Source organism: Erinaceus europaeus, chromosome 14 (genome assembly GCF_950295315.1).
Source record: "Erinaceus europaeus chromosome 14, mEriEur2.1, whole genome shotgun sequence".
Taxonomy (NCBI): Eukaryota; Metazoa; Chordata; class Mammalia; order Eulipotyphla; family Erinaceidae; genus Erinaceus; species Erinaceus europaeus.
In genome coordinates this window covers 59,627,633-59,649,387 of record NC_080175.1, presented here as the reverse complement: position 1 = coordinate 59,649,387, position 21,755 = coordinate 59,627,633, and the positions used below count along the sequence as shown (strand labels likewise).

Here is a 21,755-nt window from a genome sequence, read left to right as displayed (position 1 = left end):
TATATATATATACATATATATGTTTTATATGAAAAACTTGGCTAAGGCATAGTGAAATTTTCCATTTTCAAAATACTCGCTCTATGAAAAGACAAAATGAAATAGCATACAGTAGTCTCACAGAAACTTGTGTATGTTGTCCCTTTTAATGTTATTTAATGTCGTCGATGTTCTTCTCCTTGTCTTTTATTCTCTTTTCCTGTTTTTTCCATTTGTCCTCAGTATTCTCAGTACTTATCTTCAAGCTTATTCATTTGATTTTTCAGCCTATACTTATGTCATTCTGCTGTTGAATCAATCTCTCTTTTATATTTATTAGCTCAGCTATTGTGTGGTCTTCTGTTTAGCTACCATGACATTCAGTTTAGCTACTGTGTTCATTACTTCAGCTATAGCCATCTTAGGTCTTAGTTTTCCATTTCCATTTATCTGCTGGATTTGGGCATTGTCTCTCTGATTTTGGAATTTTACACTACTAGTTTCCTAATTTCTTTAAGTTCATCAAGAACTGATATATTACAGTCTTAAAGCAGAGCTCTATCTTTTTGAGGCTTTTAGGGTGATTTTTGTCTTGACCTCTCGGTGAAGGTTGTGGAGATGTTTCCTTCTGTTTCCCTATTGTGATTTGTTATTTTTCAGTGATCAGTGTCAGGAATATATATATATATTATCCTCAGCAAGGGCAGTTTCTCCTTGGGACAAAGTTTCCTCTAAGATGGTGATTTAGTTTCCACTCTGAGATAGTGGAACTTTTGTGGTCATCTGGGAGGAATCCTATTGCCCCAATAATTTAGCTAAGAGGTGCTGGTTGACTCTAGGCCCTCTGAAATGCCTGCTGAGTGGTTAGCTGTGATAGGCTGGGCCCAGTTGTCCTCCTGTTAGTGGTCAGGCTGAGTGGTAGATGCTGATTAAAGGAATAACTCTGAGATCTCTGGGGGTGGGGGTTTAAAAGTGGAAGGGATAACAGGTGTAATCCTGTTGCCTTTGGGTAAATACAAGTATTTCAGGTGAGTAGAGGTGCAGATTAGTGGGCTGCCTCTTTAATCTCAGGAGTAAAACAGAACCTGTTGTTTTGTCAAGCTGTAAGTAGTTTATCTAAGGAGTAGTAAACATCAAGATTAAACACGGGGTCTTTAAAATGTCTGAGAGTGGCAGCAAAAGCCTCATCCTTTGGTGTCCTCAGGTCACTAGTGATTAGTGAAGTCACCAAATCTGAGTTGTGAGAACAGTATCAAGTTCTCTCTGTGAGGCATGTTGGTCTACCTGGTATGATTCAGGTTGCAATGTCACTGAGTTCTCAAGAGACAGATTTTTGTTTGTTTGTTTTGTTGTTTTCTCTGATGTTACAAGCAGTTGCAACCATTAAGATTGCTTTCTAGTGCAAACTTTGTCTGTTGCTAATCATATTAAATCCCCTTAAATATCTCCTGTTTTAATCTGTGAAGTCCTGAGCTTTAGGACTCTCTTCTGCCTCCTCAGCAAGTCTGCCTCCCTGTATCTTGACAGAACCAGTTGAATCACATTGAGGTCCCCCAGGTATAAGTGTTTAGACGTAAAGACCTTCTCTAAATACCTGTGAAAGCATGTGAAAATAACTACTAGATTATAAATATGAAATAGGATCTGTTTCCATTTGATCATTTCAATTTTTAAAATGGCCTTATCATAATTTTCATGGGTACTATGTGAAATGTCTACTAGTCTGCTGATTCCCATTTCATTTGAAGAAATTTCCAAAACTGATTTTTAAAGATTATTTTTTCACTTATTTGATGTGAAGTAGTAAAAAGGAGAGGGAAGTCAGAGTACCAATAGTATATGTGGCACAGGGAGTCAAAGCAGAAACCTTACTCATGAAATCCCTCAATCAGCTGAGCTATTTTCTTGGACACACCAACACTTTTTTTTTTCTTAATATTAACTACCTTTTCCTTTCTTTTTCTTTTCCTTTCTTTTTTTATTTTTTTTTTTACAGCAACAGCTTGTGATGGAAGATTTTTGTTGACTGGATTTTCTGGAACTTTTCAGGCTGCTTTTTATCCAAAACCTAAATCAAGTGTTTGTCAGTGGATTATACGGTAATACACCAGCTATTCCCTGTCATGATTATGCCATAAATATTTTGGTACAGTAAGAATTATTACTTATAGTAGTATATTATTTATTTTTGACAATCATTTTCATTAGCCCTATGGCATGTTTTTTCCAAATATAAACCTATAAGGTAAGTTTCTCCTGTTTTAACTTTTAAGTCATATTCAGTTGATGAAAAATACAAATAGGGACATGTCATTGTGTTCTGTAACATTATTTTATCTATGTTTGGCATAAAGAAAGTGTTTCCATGGCAAACAGAATAAATATGTGACTGTATACAGGTAGGAATGGCATTTCATATCATTTTCATCCTGTTTATGTAGTAGTTCCTTTCATACATATCAGAGTTTGTGTGAAAGTCTTGAAAACAATATCACATAAAGTAAAGTCACTATATTCTTTCCTGGGGGACACCAAAATATAATTATTGGTGGAGACACAGAAACTGGCAATCATCCTAGGTATGTTTAAAAACATATATCCATTCCAGAACTGCCAGTGTGACATCTAGGGTTGAGGTTCACATGCTGATGGATCAAGTGCTATTGGTCCATATGTTAAACAACCCACTAGTATTCTAAACTTACTAAATAATATCAAATGATGGCCATGTTAAAAAAAATACTTCTGAAAAATTCTAGTAATAAGTCAAATTAGCCTCGTAACTAACAGTTATAGAATGTGATAATATTGACTGTACAAACTACATAGTGTACCTGTTTTAAGTAAAGGGACAGTATCTAATGAAAATCCAGATACAAATATGTTCTGTTCTGATCTTGCGGGTTTTAAAACTAAGTAGTGAGCTGGAGAAACAGAATAATGATTATGCAAAATCTTTTGTATGAGACTCCAATGATCAGGCTTGGATGATAAAGCACAGCGAAATAGTTTTGAAGATTTTAATTATTAGCTACCTATAGCGAGATAGTATTAATTATAAGTAATTTGTTTTAAAAGTCTCTCAACTAAGAGAGAAATTTACATTTCATTGCTATCCTGCTTCATTTTAAGTTTTTGATTCTGCTTCAAAAATAAAGTAAAATTATCCAAATGAAAAAAATCACTATTTGGAGGGTCATGCACATCTGGTGTACACAGGCCTAGGTTCAAACCCCTAGTTCCCACCTGCAATGGGAAAGCTTCACAAGTGGTGAAGCAGTGCTGCAGGTTACTCTGTCTACCTCTTTACCTCTCCTTCCCTCTCAACTTCTCTCTCTTCTCTCAAGTAAAATAAATAAATTTGTAAAAAAATACTATTTTTAATACATAATGACTTACCCAGATGAGCACACATGTTACTTTGCACAAGGACCTGGGTTCAAGTTCCCAGTCCCCACCTGCAGGGGGAAAACTTCCCAAGTGATAGAGCAGTGCTTCAGTTATCTCATTTTTTTATCTCTTTCATTCTTTATTTATGACCCCAATCAATAAACCATCAACAAATACAATGGAAATAAAACATTAAAAACAGAATATGTTAAAGCAGTCATGAGATGTAGGTAGGAGTTGGACTCTCAAGAATGAGGTAGGTCCTGAGTTTAATCCCTGTCATTAAATACGCCAGAATGAAGCTCTGGTTTTCTCTCTCATTAATAAATAATAATATATATTTTTTAAAAATACAATTAATAATTAAATGGTAGAAAAAGAATTTTCAGCCACTTCCATGGAGACTCTAATTTAGCAATAACAGTGCATTTATGAGAAATCCAGAATCCAGTTAAAAGATTTAAGTTTTTCTGGTTGGTGCAGAGCCAGGAACAGCTGCCTTGAAATGGGGAAAAAAAATCACTATACCCACATGAGTTCCATTTCAAGTCAGCATGATACAGCACATGGGGAATGTCTGGTCTTGGCTCACTGATCCTCTCTTGGAAGGAAACAGAGACGAGTGGAATGTGCAGCCAGCATCTCCAATTTTCTCAGGGCAGCCTCTGGGACTGTTTATGTCTCCCATGACTCAAGAAGCTGACGTTCTGGCACACTCTGAATGTCTGCTGGCTACAGAGAACAAGAGAGAACAAGGGATAGTAGGTGGTTTACAACTATAGAATTTGTTGTGCCACATACAGACACATATAAGGACAAGAATTTCAGAACTCCTGAAACCTGGAAACTTCTGATTGTTTATGAGTCATCAGTTTTCTTAGAAGAAGTAAAAAAACAAAATAGAAAATGGAGGCACAGGAGATAGCATAGCGGATAAAGCACTGGGCTCTCAAGCATGAGGTTTTGAGTTCAAGTTCTGGCTTTGTATATTCCAGAGTGACGCTCTGGTCCTTACTCTATGTTATACTCATGTCTCTTCCTTATTAATCGTAAATCTACTAAATAAATTATAAAATAAATTGAGGCAGATGAAATATAAAATAACAACCAAAACGTATATAATGTAGAAAACAATACTAAAAGTTTATTAAAGTAGATATATTTAAAACAAAACAAGCATCTCAGATGAGAAAACTAGCAAAATGACAAGCTATTTTAAGGAAATAGAAAAAGAAGAATCAACTTAGTTAAGACTGAGCAGAAGGGAGGAAAAAATAATATATCAGAAGTATGCCTCCCCCAGCTCCCTACCTGAGCAGAGTTGCTTCACAGGCAGTGAAGCAGGTCTGCAGGTATTTATCTTTCTCTCCCCGTCTGTCTTCCCCTCCTCTCTACATTTCTCTCTGTCCTATCTAGCAAAGATGACATCAACAATAATAACTATAACAACAATAAAAAGCAAGGGCAAGAAAAGGGAAAATAAATAAATGAATATAAAAAAAGAAGTATGTGACAAGGGGCTAGGGAATCAGTGGAAAAGGGTCAATGAAACTAAAAACGTTTATTTTTAAAATAGCAGCAAAATTGAAAAAAATTAGCTATATTAAGAAAAAGAAAAGTATAATGAATAATAAAATAATAAATGAGTAATAAGATATTGCTATCAATACCATGAAAATTAAAAACTTATGGGTATAGAGTTTTAGTCACAGAAGTGTGAAGGTTCCAGAGAGCTACTAACATCAGTATTATGCCCATAGTTATCAGTACTGTTATCATAAACCAAAAATTTGTAGAGTGACAATTTTATGTTATGTTTTCTAATCATAGTTAGAAAAGCACATTCAAATTCTATAATGCATTAATTGGAAGAGCTGCTAGAAGAAATTTGCCTTATTTTGTTTGTTTGTTTGTTTGTTTGTTTGTTTTAATATAGAGTAAACCAAGGGCTTTCCATTGAACTACGCTTCAATTCTTTCAATATCTTTTACACAGACGTATTAAACATTTATGAAGGTGTGGGTACAAGCAAGATTTTAAGAGGTGAGTTAAAAGAAGTGTAAAATCAATTAGCACAAAGAAAAGATGAAGGAAAAAATTTTTAGAGAGTGGTAGTACCCCTTTGATTCTAAATTTGTACTTGGTTCTTACATCATTGGAAGAAAAAAAGAAAAAATTCTCAGTATAAAATTAGACATTGTGGTGCTCATTACAAGCAATCTTCCTACGAATGAAAGAGTTACTGTTTTCTTCTAATACGTGGCTGATTTTTTTCAAAAGTGAATAAATAAATGAAAAGTACTATTATACCTTTTGTTTCCACATATTGCTGAAGTGTTAGTTCACATTCAGCAAAATACAGATAAAGCCTAAAAGCTAGCATTTTATTTTTCTCTGGCATTGCTTAGGCAATAAACCTACTGACTCTCATTTTGATTGTCAATATGCACATTACTCTTGTAGTAGAGCTTTTCAGGAATGAGGAACTTGTGAAATTATTAGTAATAATGTAATTAAAGCAATGATTAGCTCAATATATGGTAGGTATGGATAATATGATTTATTACATTACCATTTCTGGTATAAGTCTGAATATTAAATAAATATTCCTTATAGCCAAAAAAAGGAAAATAAGGTACATAATTTCTGAACCTAAGTTAAGTTTCCAGTTGACATTCACTTGGTCTATAGACCTAGTGACTAGGACACTATCTTCAAATCTCACTCTCTTTTGCCTGATACTCTGAGTAAAATAAGTATTGAAACAACGATGATAAGCAATAATTATAGGCTGGCAATAGTGCACCTGTTTGCAATTCTTTTTCTTTTTTTTTTTTTATTTAAGAAAGGATAAATTAAGGGAGTTGGGCTGTAGCGCAGCGGGCTAAGCGCAGGTGGCGCAAAGCACAAGGACCGGCATAAGGATCCCGGTTTGAACCCCGGCTCCCCACCTGCAGGGGAGTCGCTTCACAGGCGGTGAAGCAGGTCTGCAGGTGTCTATCTTTCTCTCCTCCTCTCTGTCTTCCCCTCCCTCTCTCCATTTCTCTCTGTCCTATTCAACAACGACAACAACAATAATAACTACAACAATAAAACAACAAGGGCAACAAAAGGGAAAAAATAAATAAAATATATTAAAAAAAAGGATAAATTAACAAAACCATATGGTAGGAGGAGTACAACTCCACACAATTCCCACCTCCCTATCTCCATATCCCACCCCCTCCCCTGATAGCTTTCCCACTCTCTAACCCTCTGGGAGTATGGACCCAGGGTCATTGTGGGTTGTAGAAGGTGGAAAGTCTGGCTTCTGTAATTGCTTCCCCACTGAACATGGGCATTGACTGGTTGGTCATACTCCCATTCTGCCTCTCTCTTTCCCTAAGTAGAGTGGGTCTCTGGGGAAGCAGAGCTCCAGGACACATTGGTGGGATCTTCAGTCCCGGGAAGCCTGGCCGTCATCCTGATGACATCTGGAACCTGGTGACTGAAAAGAGAGTTAACATACAAAGCCAAATTGTTGAGCAATCATGGACTCAAAGCTTGGAATAGTGGAGAGGAAGTGTTAGGGGGATACTCACTGCAAACTCTAGTGTACTTCTGCTTTCAGGTATATATTTTGCAGTAGTTTATGGATACGTGTGAACATATGCTCTCTCTCACAGAAACTGGTGTATATCTAGGTTTTGGGACTTTGTTAGAAAGTGAACCACCTGAGATGGAATTAGAGTATACTATGAAAGGAAAGGTCTCACCCGAGTAATGAAGCTGAAGGGTTGTCATTCCACACGTGAAGTCTCTGGACACAGTCTGAAGTGAAGCATGTAGAGGTGGGAATCGTTGCGTTGATTAGGTTGTGATCAGCAGATGCAATATTATTTGATATGGATTGGGAGAGACATGTGGGAAAGTGGGCCCAATCCAAGGGTTCCAGGACTGGGGGAAGTAGAGGTTCTCTAGTGGAGATGTGAGGTTCCTGCTGTCTTAGGGTTCAAAAAGACAATCGATAGTTAATGTTACATCACAGTATTTGGTAATTGGGTTAACTTTGAAAAGTCCTTTTGTTAGGGTTTGCTGTATAGTACCCAGTATCTTGTATATAGCTGTGCTATTGGTTGCTTCTGATCTACTTGGTCTAGGCTTTTGAGAGAGTCCACATATCAAATACGCAGACTACATATTAAAAAGATTCAGTCTGTGTTTTAAAAAACTTCAAGACATACAATTAATTTTCCGCCTCTCATATTAATTAACTAGTGATTTATATGACTACATTTTACTAGGAGTGTACATAAACACCATTCCCACCACCAAAAGACTGTGACCCATCCCTCCCACCCCCCACTGGCCCAGGAAGCTACATGTCTACCCCTCACTAGGGGTTTTTACTTTGGTGTCCTACTTACAATTTGGTCAGGTCCTGCTTTTAGTTTCTCTTCAGCTTCTTCTTCAGATCTTCTTCCTCAACTTCTGTTGATGATACTCTGAGTAAAATAAGTATTGATACAACGATGATAAGCAATAATTATAGGCTAGCAAGATAGTGTACCTGTTTGCAATTCTTATGACCCAGGTTTATATACTGTTCCCATGTCAATGAGGGTGCACTAGTTCTATGGTATATATGTCTCTGTCTCTTTCTATTGGAAACATTGGCCTGGATTAGTGAAACCCTGGAGGCAACAAGAGAAAAAAAAATAACCATGGATATTTCCTGAGTTATCTGCTTCTAGTTTACTTAAAAATGCATATCATTTTTGATACTACAAGCAGCTGCTGGTTATTCATATAATCAGAAAAATAATGTACATAGAGCAGATATCTTGGGGGCAAGGGGAACACACAAATTGTACCCCAAAAAGGAATAATCTGAACCTAGAGGAAACTCTGTCAATAATAAGGCCAGGGAACCAGAGTCTACTGTGATTGGTCCAGGAAAACTAGGGAAGTTTGTTCACCCTCATTCGGCAAAGATGCAATGAACAGGAAAAAGAGTTGATATGGCTGGAATTCTGCCACTATTCAGTTCAGAGATCTCTTGGACTTGGCAGTTCAAAGTGTTCTTGGAGGCTACATTGAGAAGAGTAGAGAATACACTGCTAATATATATTCACCCAGTCTACATTATTCCGTCTGGCTCCCAAATCCATTGATCTACTCATGATAACCAAAGAAAGTAGGAGTGAAGTTCTGGGAAGAGAGATTATAAGGATGAAGAAGAGAAACATGACAGTAAAAATTAGGGAATAATTAAGTTTCCTTGCTGGAGAATTGCTCAGTGCATTTGATCTTTGGTACTATATATGATGCAGTGAAGCTCTGGCTTTTTCATTTCTTGTGAAATACATTTTGTTTTAAATCTTCCTAAAAGGGGTCTGGTGGTGGTGCACTTGATTGAGTGCACACATTACAATGTTCAAGGATCTGAGTTCAAGCCCACAGTCCCCAGCTGCAGAGGCAAGTTTCATGAGTGTGAACCAGGTGTCCCTCTCTATATTACCTCTCCTTCTCAATTACTCTCCTTTATCCAAAATAAATAAATAATTTTTAAAATCATTAAAAAACCTTCCTAAAATGAAAATAAATTACCTTAGAGGTGGCAAAACTGATAAGAGTGTTAGATTTATAAGCATGAAGTTCCAAGTCCAATACCCTGCATCATATGTGCCAGAGTGATGGTCTGGACCTGTCCCTATCATGAATCATTAATCAATAAACAGTTATTTCTTAGAAAATGAAAATACAGCTGTAGGGGAAAAGCAGCTTTCCTCACCCTTGGGAGGAATATTCAAATAAAGAGCAGACACTGAAAACGTTATCTATGCTATCTGGGAGTGTTACAGTAGGAGAAAAAATCATCTTGCCTGCATGAGGTTCCAGATTTGATCCATTGTGTCAAATATGCTAGAGCAATGCTCTGGTTCAGTGAGAATAAAGGAAAGAAAAAGGAAAAAGTATAAGAAAAGAAAGTGACACCTGCCAGTGAAGATTATACAAAAGCTGAATTATTTATTATTTACTTATTTATCTCCAGAGTTATCACTGGGGCTCCGTGCCTGCTCTATGAATTCACTGCTCCTGGCAGCCATTTTTTCCCATTTTTGATAAGACAGTGAGAAACTCAGAAAGCAGGGGGACAGAGGGAGGGAGAGAGAAAGATAAGACACCTGCATGCCTCCTTCACCACTTGTGAAATGTTCTCTCTACAGCTGGGTAGCCAGGGCTCAAACCTGAATATTTGTGTGCATCCTTATGCATCATACTATGTGCACAAAAGCTGAATTTAAACTACTCTGGATTTTAACTCATACTGTTGAATAATGAAAGTGAATCCTATCTAAAAAGTAATTTCCAAGTCATTTCAGAAATACTTACAGTTTTATTACAGAAGTGATGAGTTACAAGACAGTTATTTCATGAATATGACTTCTTTTTTCTTAATACATTATTTTATTTTGAAAGAGAGGGGAAGATGGTAAGACAAGGATAGAATTCAGAGGACTGCTCAGCTTTCATTTATTTTGTTTCCTGGGGATTGACCCTGGGACCTACCTACAAGCTTCAGGCATAAATGTCTTTTGGCAGATAGTATAAAGTCTATGTCATGAGTAGTTTCCCACCTCAATTTATGTCCTCCTCCACCATGGTGCAGTGGGTCCCCATGCCCTCTCAAGCACTTCCTCTCACTTTTGTTAAGTCCTTGGCTTTGCTAACACAGACCATACCTACTCCAAGTGTTTCTACCTACACTCTGTTTCCCTTTTTTTTTCTACAGAACTGGATGCTATTGATATTTCACTTTTTTGATTGCCCTAGATAAGTTTTGTTTAGTGTGTTTAATAAGCCTCAAATGGATGCATTACTTCAGAAAAAAATGAGATCTAAGAGTTTAAGTAATATAAGTTTATAAAGCAAGTTAGTAGAACAAAGGTAGAAAGCACACCCAGACAAGTCTTGTCTCAAATTCAACGCAACTATCTAGTGTGCTTTAAGATCCAAACCAAATACAATAATAAGCCTACATAAAACAGATGAGTTCATGTTAAATCACATTTGTTTTGACAAATGAACCAGGCATTTTTTAATCTACTTATTTCTGTTGTTAACAAATTTAATTACTTAAAATTGTGATCAACATAAATATTTATGTAGGTGGACTAATAATCTTTATCATATAATGTTACCCAGTCACTAATAATATTATTGTATCATACATTGATGACTTTCATTGTATAAATTAACTCTCAGGTGCTATTATAATCAATCATATCTAACATAATTTTATGTGTAATCTGTTATGATATCCATTTTACAAATGATAAAAACTACATTTGTATAAACTGATTTACCAAAAATGATCGGTTTAAATTATCCCTATGTACTACTACTCTTCAACTACCATAGGATTCCTAAATTATCTCTATCTCTATATACATCTATATCTACATCTACATCTATATCTATATCTATTGTTTTCATATATTCATGCCATCAATAAGTTTAGAATCTTTAGTCACAGTGATAAAAATAACACATAATTATCATTAAATATGCAAGAAAATGTTATATATGAATAGAAAAATTTATAAAAGTATTTAAATTATAATACATAGGCTATTCAACTTAAAGACTTTCGGGATATAAATTTAAAGCTTTGACACTTAAATATATTTAAGTGACTTAAATTTTGAGTAAATTGCATTGATTTGAAGCGCCATCTTATTTTTTAATATTTTATTTATTTATTTTGATGAGAGAGTTAGAAAGAGAAAGACAAAAAGAGAAAGAGAAACAGACCTGAGCATACAATAGTCTTCCCCAAATGGATGGAAACATTGACAGGAGAGCTTATAAAATAATTGCAGGTTCAGTTGTAAAGGAAATGATAGAAAATGATGGGGCTGGGTGGTGTTGCACATGGTTGAGTGCACAAGTTACAATGTGCAAGGACCTGGGTTCAAGTCCCTGGCCCCACCTGTATGGCAAAAGCATTGTAAGTGGTGAAGCAGTGCTGCAGGTGTGTCTCTACTTCTATCCCTTTCTATCTCCCACTTCCCTTTGGGTTTCTCACTATCTCTATCCAGTAAATAAAGATTTAAAAATTAAGAAAATTATTACATGGATTCTTATTTCATTTTGTGCTGTTGTTCAGAAAAATACATAGATTATGCCTATGTATCATCAAAGAAAGACTACATGCCATATCACTAGAGAAATTTTCAGTGCTAAGGTGTTGTTGGCTTTCTCTCTCTCTCTCCCCCTATATACATAGACATGGACATAGACATAGACATAGACATAGACATAGACATAGACATAGACATAGACATAGACATAGACATAGACATAGACATAGACATATAATGTGTGTGTGTGTGTGTGTGTGTGTGTGTGTGTGTGTGTGTGTGTGAAATTAAAATAATGAAAAAGGAGGCCCAGGAACAGTGAAATTGTTCATATTCTAGGCTCCAGCACTACAGAAGAAAGGAAAGGAAAGGAGAGGAGAGGAGAGGAGAGGGGAGGGGAGGGGAGGGGAGGGGAGGGGAGGGGAGGGGAGGGGAGGGGAGGGGAGGGGAGGGGAGGGAAGGGAAGGGAAGGGAAGGGAAGGGAAGGGAAGGGAAGGGAAGGGAAGGGAAGGGAAGGGAAGGGAAGGGAAGGGAAGGGAAGGGAAGGGAAGGGAAGGGAAGGGAAGGGAAGGGAAGGGAAGGGGAGGGAAGGGGAGGGAAGGGGAGGGAAGGGGAGGGAAGGGGAGGGAAAAGTGAGAAGGGAAGGGGAGGGAAGGGAAGGGAAGGAAAGGGAAAAGTGAAGGGAAGGGAAGGGGAGGGAAGGGAAGGGAAGAGAAGGGAAGAGAAGGAAAGAGTTAACTTAAAAGTGTTTATCCAGGGAGTCGGGCTGTAGCGCAGCAGGTTAAGCGCAGGGCAGGTGGCGCAAAGCACAAGGACCTGCCCGGCTCCCCACCTGCAGGGGAGTCGCTTCACAGGTGGTGAAGCTGGTCTGCAGGTGTCTATCTTTCCTCCTCTCTGTCTTCCCCTCCTCTCTCCATTTCTCTCTGTCCTATCCAACAATGACAACAACAATAATAACTACAACAATAAAACAACAAGGGCAACAAAAGGAAATAAATAAAATAAATATTTAAAAAAAGAGTTAAATATCAGAAAAAAATACTTTTAAAAGTGTTTATCCAGGGGCTAGGCAGTGGTGCACTCTAATATGAGCATTTAAATAGGTGCACCACCACCTAGCCCCTGGCTAAAGACTTTTAAGCTAAATCTGATGAATCATATGTAAGATGAATCTGCCATCTTTATCCATTACTCTCCTTATAAAGCACTCTGGCTCCATTTTAATATATCTACTTCAGGTATCATGCTCCAGAATCAACCTGAAGTGAAAAGAAGATTCATACACATAATGTTGTGTATGAGCCTAACCAGAGGGGTTACACAGGAAAGTTTCTCCACAGATAGGGAAGTTTGGAATGCATTAGTGAACCAAGCCTCAATGCTTCTTTTATTGATGTTTGATACAAATGTAAATAAAATAAAAGCAGGAGTTTAAAGAAAGTTAGCCAAGTATAAATAATTTGGGTAATGTATGTTCTACATGGCTCTGACAGAGAATGTTCTATGTAACTTCCACCCTATACCAAAACCTTAATCTATAGACATTATGTCATCTATCCTACATATTTTAGTGACTGTATTGTGTACACAGTTATCATATTCTTTGCTTTGTAAGGCATGGTTATCGTCAGAAAGTACACATCAGGCTTGTTGCTCCAGACCCTCCTTCCTGTGACAAAGAACTTGCTTTGGGATATGGAAACCTAGAGTGGTGTTCATATGCCATATATACAATTTAAGTTACATTTAAATGTGCTTTCTTGAGAAGATTCTAAGTTAATATCCATAGAAATACTGTTATTTTGAAGCTGTGCAGTGGCACACCTAGTAGAGGATTCAAGTCCCTGGTCCTTGTTCAAGTCTTCACCTGCAGGTGGGACACTTTTTACAAGTGGGAAAGCAACACTTCAGGTATTTTTCTTATTTTTTTATTTACTTAATAAAAGGAGACATTAATAAAACCATAGGATAAGAGGGGTATAACTCCACACAATTCCCAACACCAGAACTCCATATCCCAGCCCCCCCCCCCCCCCCCCCCCCGTGATAGCTGTCCCATTCTTTATCCCTTTGGGAGTATGGACCCAAAGTCATTGTGGGATGCAGAAGGTGGAAGGTCTGACTTCTGTAATTGCTTCCCCACTGAATATGGACGTTGACAGGTTGATTCATACTCCCAGTCTGCCTCTTTCTTTCCCTAGTAGGGTGGGTCTCTGGAAAAGCAGAGCTCCAGGACACATTGGTGGGGTTGTCTGTCCAGGAAAGTCTGGTCAGCATCATACTGGCATCTGGAACCTGGTGGCTGAAAAGAGAGTTAACATACAAAGCCAAACAAATTGTTGAACAATTATGGACCTAAAGGCTGGAATACTTCAGATGAAGTGTTGGGGGTACTCACTGCAAACTATTGTGTACTTTTGCTTTCAGGTATGTATTTTGCTCTAGTATATGGATACATGTGAACATATGCTCTGTCTCAGGGGACCTGGTCTATATCTAGGTTCTCGGACTTTGTTAGGAAGTGAACCGCCTGGAATGGAATTAGAGAATACTATGAAAGGAAAGGTCTCACTTTAGTAATGAAGCTGAAGAGTTATCATTCCACATTCAGGTATCTTTCTTTCTCTCTCCTTTCTATATCCCCATCTGCTCTCAATTTCTCTCTGCCCTATCAAATAAAATAATAAATAAACAAAATAATCATTAGTCTTTCATGAGAAGTGGATTCTCTCAATTAATCACTATTAAAATGTATTATATCTGCTATAGATAAATCCAGCTTTAAGACTTAATTAAGAATTTACTTCCTTCAACTCCAGCCCTGATCTTTTCTATAGACAAACTTACTTATTCTATAAACTCACATCTTATTTCATATCACCAAATGTTGGTTAAAGTTTCTGTGTTCCAGCACAAAGAAGAAACACAGAAAGCGTGAAATAGAATATCTAGATTTTTAAGATTTATAATCCAGTTGAGGAAATAGAGACGTAATTGCTAGAATTCATCAAGCATTTTGCACACCAGACACTATAACACATAGACATGTTATTTCTTTCTTATCACATTTGTATGGAAATATTGTTTTCTACAGAAGAATAAAGCACTGAGGAGTTTAATAAGAACTGACATCAAAATTATATTTCAGAATATCCTGTGGACTCTAGAGCCTATCTTCTCTTTTTTCTCTCACCTCACTGATTGTATTTGTTTCTTTGTTTTGGAAGTAACAAGGTCTTGTGGTTTTCAAAACTATATATGTGTGTGTGGTATTACTATAACTATATATATTATATATCTAATACATATACATATGTGTGCCTTTGTGTGTGTGTGTGTGTGTGTGTGTGTATATATACATGTGTAGTCAATCAAGTGTGTCACCATTCACTTCCTACATAAGATACACAGAAAATGCAAAAATTATTTTGACATTCTGTGGAAATAATCCTTAAATTGTTTAGTATTGTTTTGAGGTTCTATAGTTATATTGGTGAAGAAGGAGAAGATGGAGGAGGAGGAGGAGAAAAAAAAAAAGGAGAAGAGGAAGAAATAATAATGATTAGTGTTTCTAATTTTGTGCCTGAGTTTAGCCCACTGGTATACTAGAGATAAATGAAGATTTAGCTTGATAGTCTCTTTAAAAAACTTTTTAGTAAAGCATATTGTCATTTACTATGTGTATAGTGTTTGTAGCTAAAAAAAAAAGTTTTTCAAACTGTAGTATATATAACAATTTGACATTCTCTAATACTTAGATGAAGAGTCATTTCTCCTCATCATAGAATTAATGTTTTTAGTTAGATGGGTCATATAGATTAACCAGGAAATTAATAGATTTATAGATTAATAGACCTATGTGTTTTGGATATATTGATGGGGTGGATATGCACATATGGCATCCATTTCTGCCCTTTTATAATTCTTTGTACCTTTTTTCCATCAGGGTTGTTGCTTGGGCTCGGTGCCTGCACAATGAGTCCACCACTCCCAGTAACTTCTTAATTTTATTTATTTTTCTTCTTTTCCTCTTCTTCCTCCTCCTCCACTCCCTCTTCCTCTTCCTCTCCCTCTCTTCTTTTATAGAGACAGAGGTAGAGAGACAATAGAATAAGAAGGGAGGAAGAGAAAAAGAGATACCTATAGCACTGTTATACCACTTGTAAAGCAGTACTGCAGGAGGCAGGTGTCTTTCCTTCTGCAAGTGGGGCAGAGAGCTTGCACCCAGGTTCTCACATATGGTTATGCATGTGCTCTACAGAGTATCATTAGTCAAACCCCTAATTCCCATTTTAACTGTGATAATGTACATTTGTAAGATTATATATATTTTATGTGAACCCCTTCACTTCTTTTTAAAATGTGTATCATCCTATTATACCCATTTCAAAGGTGTCAAGCACTTTCACCTACAGTTCATGGAGCCTCTCTCTCATCCATTCCCTCTCACCTCAGTCACGGCAGCACAACTTCTGTTTCCATCTGCTTTTGACAGTAAATCTGAATATATGAGTGAGAGTATCTATTTTTTTTTTTACCTTTTATCATTCATTTTATTTTGCAGCTTCTATCTTGGAATTTAATCCTGGCACAATTAGGATTTTTTCCAACCAAGTTACCATCACCTTTCTTGTAGACTCTGATGAAAATGATTATAAAGGCTTTACTGCAGCATACACAACTTTTAATAGCACCGAGCTTAATAGTAAGTATTGCATTCTTTAACTTTTGAATGCTCAAGTAATTTAATACATTATACTGGAACTTTAGAAATAGTAGAACTGAGAATATGAGAACAAGATTGTAATATTCCACTCCATAAATTATTTAATAAATATCCATTATGTATGATTTTCTATTTTAAGGTTATGAGAAATTACAAAATAGCTTATATTATTATAAATAATCTAATAACAATTTGACAGAAACTATAAGTTAACTTAAGAAGTATATGGCATTTTATAAAAAGCTAATATTTAAATATATTAGTGTGAAACTAATTTTGAAAATGTTTTCCATCAACTTAACTTGACAAGAATATTAAATTTAGTAATAAGGAAAGAGAAATTATGGAACTAAATTCAGGTGAGTTGACCAATAGAACTGAGTTGCAAAAACTACAGAAATATCAAAACAAGAAACATGTTTTTTCTGCAGCTCTCCCAGGGTATAGCAAACATCAATCAGTTGGCAACAAAATGTTTTTTTAAAGCAATAAAGTGACAATAGTTTAGATCAGTAAAAATTGTTTCATGCATGCTCTGAATTATAACTTATAGAAAGTTAGGTTGTTTTCAATGCAATTTACTACTAAGTGCTATGTGAACTAATTTTTAAAAAGTAGTATTTTTTTGATTCACAGATTATGATAAAATCAACTGTGATTTTGAAGATGGATTTTGTTTCTGGATCCAAGATCTAAATGATGATAATGAATGGGAAAGGATACAGGGGCACACCTTTCCTCCTTTAACTGGACCTAATTTTGACCATACATTTGGCAATGTGTCAGGTATGATTTATTTTTGTTCATAAACTAAATGAAAATGAATATAGCATTCTGTAGTTTAAAGTAATTAGTATTAAATATTAAATCGATCCTTAAATATTTTTCTTCCTTTGTATATATATTTGGAATCAAGGCCTTCTTTTCTTCTTTTTCACATATAGAGAGTCAGAGATCTTCCACAGGTAGCATTGTGATTATCCCATATGGTTTCAGATTTTTATTCTGAGCCATACACTTGGCAAGTTATATGTCCTATCTAGGAGATATCTCTCTGATCCCAAGAACCATTTCCTTCTCTATCCTATATGTTTAAAAAATATATTGAAGAGTAAACTAAGGCTATTAGTAACAAAGAGGGGTCAGATAATGACACTTCTGTTAGAGCAGACTTGCTATTGTGCACAAGAACCCACTTTAAAGCTCATGGTCCCCACTTGCAAGGGGAGACCTTCCCAATAAGTAAAATAGTGCTGCATGTGTGCCTTTTTCTTTGTCCATCTCTATCTCCACCTTCCTTCTGATTTCTCTCTGTCTCTACCCAATAAAAAGTAAAACCATTTGTGGCTTGATGGTGACTAACCTGGTTGAGTGCACATATTGAAGTGTGCAAGACCCTGGGTTCAAGCCCCAGTCCCTATTTGCAGGGGGAAATTTTTACTAGCTGTGAAGCGATGCTGCAAGTGTTTGTTATTCTCCATTCCTACTCCCCAGTCCCTCTCAATTTCTTTGTCTCTATCAAATAAATAAAAAAATTAAAAATAAATAAATAAATTTTAAAACAGAAACAAAGAGAATGGTTGTCATAGATTTACTATTTATTATTAAGTAAGTAAGTAAGCTTTTGTTTTAATTGACCCATATGCCAATCAGGAATTCTACAAGTCATGTTGCAGGGTGTAGTTTGTCTAAGAAGTCTATTGAAAACCTTTCATTAACCAGGCATAGTTCTAGACCTTGAGATCACATATCACTACATTGGTGAATCTAATAAAAGTTGAAATATTTCTTCCCTCTATACACTATAATAAGTTCTTTTATTATTCCTGTCAGGTAACTTTATAATTGCTTACTTGATCTTTTCACCATAGGGTTCTGTTACTTTGATCTTTGAATTCCTTGTGTATTTGCAATGTCTGATTCTAATAAGCATTTTACTAATTTTGCTAACAAGTAGCATTACATTTAATCATATGAATGAATATATATTACTTTGGTTTAAAATGTTTAGTTATTGACAGAATGAATTTTCTTATAACTTAAAAAAATTATCTGAGTACATTGCATTGCGATTTATTATTAAACATACTTTCTATCACAAAATTCAATATTCTCATTCTTACAACCTTCAAAATCTATGGTTGATTTAAAGTCAATTGTAAATGACATTTAGCATGAGAATGTTTCAGAGCTGATTTTAGGTTAGAAATATTTTGTTAATTAATACTTTCTTAAATAAAAATAAATAAATAAAAATTTAAAAAAGAAATGTATCTAAATTGAGTTCTTTAAACAGTGGCATCCCTAGAATAACAAAGTATCATTTGTCACATTAGAACTTAATCACCATAATTTAGTTAATTAATTAATTAATTAATTTATCTTGCCACCAGGTTCATCTCTAGGGCTGAGTGCCTGCACTGCAAATTCACTGCTCCCTACATCCATTTCTTCTCTTCCTTGCATCCTCTTTCCCTTTTTGTTTGTTTATTTATTTATTTATTCCCTTTGTTGCCCTTGTTGTTTTATTGCTGTAATTACTGTTGTTGTTATTGATGTAGTCATTGTTGGATAGGACAGAGAGAAATGGAGAGAGGAGGGGAAGACAGAGAGTGGGAGAGACCTCTGCAGACCTGCTTTACCACTTGTGAAGTGACTCCTCTGCAGATGGGGAGCCAAGGGCTCCACTTGTGCTTTGTGTACTTAACCTGCTATACTACGGCCAGACTCCCTCTTTTCTTTTCTTTCTTTTCTTTTCGTTTTCTCTTTCTCTAATTTTTATTGTTATAAGACAGAGAGAAATTGAGGGAGCAGAGGGAGAGAAAGATTGATGCCTGTAGACCTGCTTCACTGTTCAGGATGTGTCCCCACCACCCCCCAACCCCCGAAGGTGTGTAGTCAGGGCTTTCACATGGTACTATGTGTGTTTAACTGGTGTGCTACAACCCAGCCTCCAATCGTCATATTTTATAACATTGAGTAGCTATTTTTTTTTATCTGTTTTCATAATCATCCCTAGAAACCTCATTAAATTTACTCCTTAATTCCTCTCTTCAAGGTTTTTTTGTTTTGGAGCCTCTAGTCCTATTCATGGCTTTCAGGACTTATCTGTGAGCAAAATAATATGATTTTCTGCTCTCATAACATACAAATTTTAGTAGATAAAAACATAAAGTAATATACATGACAAATAATTGCATTTTAGGAATAGCTAAATGTAAATGAGTATTCTGGAAAGTCTTGAGAAACTGCTAAGGGCAGTGGGGTGAACAGGGACCGAGGTTGTGTTGTAAATAAAAATAAGAGTAATCAGGCTAAGATTTATTGACAGAAAGGATGAAATTTGGGGTGAGATATTTTTTAGACACCTATGACATGAAGAGAAAAGGTTGTACCCATGTGTCAACATTTGCACCGAAATCCATTTACTCCTGATTTTTTTTAAATCAGAGATTAAGATAAAAACAAAATCAAAATTAAGGAATAGATAGGGTTTGGTACACAGAGTATTTTAGACACAGAGTGGAGAAGCAGAGTAAAACTCTAAAGAGAGCTGTTTTTTAAAAAAAAAACAGTGCAACAGTATAACTGATGTGGTAAACATCAGGTCTGTAGCATCCAGATAATTATGGATTGGCAGGGGCTGGGCATTGGATCTTCAAGTAAAATACACATGTTTAAAAGTCTCTACCTGCAGAAGAGAAGCTAGGAGAAGAAAAGAAAAATAGTAGAGTATGCTACAGGTCCCTCTTCTCTCTCTCTCTCTCTCCCCACAAAAGAATACTACTTAGCAATTAAAAATAATCAAATCGCCTTCTTCATTTTATCTTGAATAGAGCTTGAAAGAATCGTGTGAAGTGAGATAAGCCAGAAAGAGAGAAATGAATATGGGGTGAACTCAGTCATAGACAGAAGTTGCAAAATAAGAACAGAAAGGGAAACACAAAATAACAAGTGGGGTGATTTGGTGTATTGCACTAAAGCAAAGGACTCTTGAGAGGGACAAGGAGAAGGGTGAGGAGGGAACACTTTCAGGTCCTATACATGATAATGGAAAAGGACCTAAATTGGGGGGGGGGTGAGAATGTTTTGCAGACATTTATCATGGCAAGATGAGAAATTGTACCCATGTGCCAGCAATTGTACCATAAACCATTAACCCCGGATTTAAAAAGAAAGAAAAGAAAAGAAAAGAAAAGAAAAGAAAAGAAAAGAAAAGAAAAGAAAAGAAAAGAAAAGAAAAGAAAAAAGATAGCCCAACTGATAACCCTGGTGGGAAAACAACATAGATATGGGTTGTCTCTAGTTTGGACATTTTTTCTCATTACAATAGAGTCATTTAAGGTTCTTGAACATACTAGTGATAGAATTCACACTGAACATTTGAACGCTTTGTGGAAGGACAAGACCACTATCAAGATAAGTAAAAGAGCAATGGAAAGCATTATCTAGCCTGCCCAAAAATGGCCACAGTACTCTCAGATCTCTGGAAACAGATGAGAAGAGGAGAGGTCAGATTCTGGATATAATATTAAAGTATTTCCAATAAGATCTGCTTAATTATTAGCTGTGTGTACCTCAAAATGAGGGGTGGGGGACTCTGTATAGATAATTAATCCACTAAATATTTATTTTATTGAAAAGTATAGCATGCATAGTATCATGTGTAATTAATCTTCTTTTAGAAGTGTTTTCTCATAGCCTAATCCTTCATGGATAAGGAGACAACCTGCACAGGTGAAGGCTAACCCTTCAGTGATAATCACTCTGTCTAAAATTGCTTGGTCTAAAACAGTCAAATAATTTCTTTTGCTATAATAAAACATTTTTCTCTACTACACTTGGACAAGAGTAGTTAGAGGAAAGTGCAGGAAGCATTTATATCTATTGACTATGACAGATACCTTTTACGTATTTGAAATCATTGATGTTAAAATTATCATTTTATCTACTTTCATGTCATCATTGCAAAAGATAAAATAATTCCACTGATTGCTGAGAAATGTAAGTGCATCACAGGAGAAAAAAATGAAATCAGCTTGTCAACAGATTAAATGGCTAGAGAAATCAGATGAAACTGACCAAAGTGAAGCAGGTTGAAAGTCAGGTGGAGGTCTTAAATAGCGGGGTTGGAAAAGCAGTCTCGGGAGAAAGTTGTGTAGCAGTAGTTATTTAAAATTAGATAAGTTAGAGCAGTTCAGAGCCCACCAGAGGCAGCAATGTAATGAGAACAGATGAGAAGACTTAATAGGTCTTCTCCAGCTCTCATAGCTGTAATTTCATCATCTACTAGTCATCCCCTCTCAAGGGGCATTTTTCTTCCTACCTGCTTTTTTATGTGTCAGAACACTCTACCTCAGAAATGGAAGAGAATTAAATTCCTCCTGCTGTTCCTTTTATCATGCAGGGATTTTTTTTTTTTTTGTTCTTCACCTTTGCTTAAAATGACAGGAAGGTCTAAATGAAAGAGATAAGCTTTGAATTAACATTGCTTCAGAAAAGAATATCTAAGCTTCCCAACTTTTTGAGTCCTT

At 36.0% G+C, this 21,755-nt stretch overlaps 1 protein-coding gene across 1 annotated transcript in view; it reads left to right on the top strand.

The window, feature by feature from the left end:
- The window catches only part of TMPRSS15 (transmembrane serine protease 15), a 121,160-nt gene that overhangs the window by 24,873 nt on the left and 74,532 nt on the right, over window positions 1–21,755 (top strand). Inside the window, exons 7-10 of the mRNA XM_007521284.2 lie at window positions 1,976–2,078; window positions 5,306–5,412; window positions 16,060–16,200; window positions 16,858–17,007. Coding sequence (XP_007521346.1) covers window positions 1,976–2,078; window positions 5,306–5,412; window positions 16,060–16,200; window positions 16,858–17,007 — 501 coding nt within the window. The remainder of the gene's footprint in view (window positions 1–1,975; window positions 2,079–5,305; window positions 5,413–16,059; window positions 16,201–16,857; window positions 17,008–21,755) is intronic.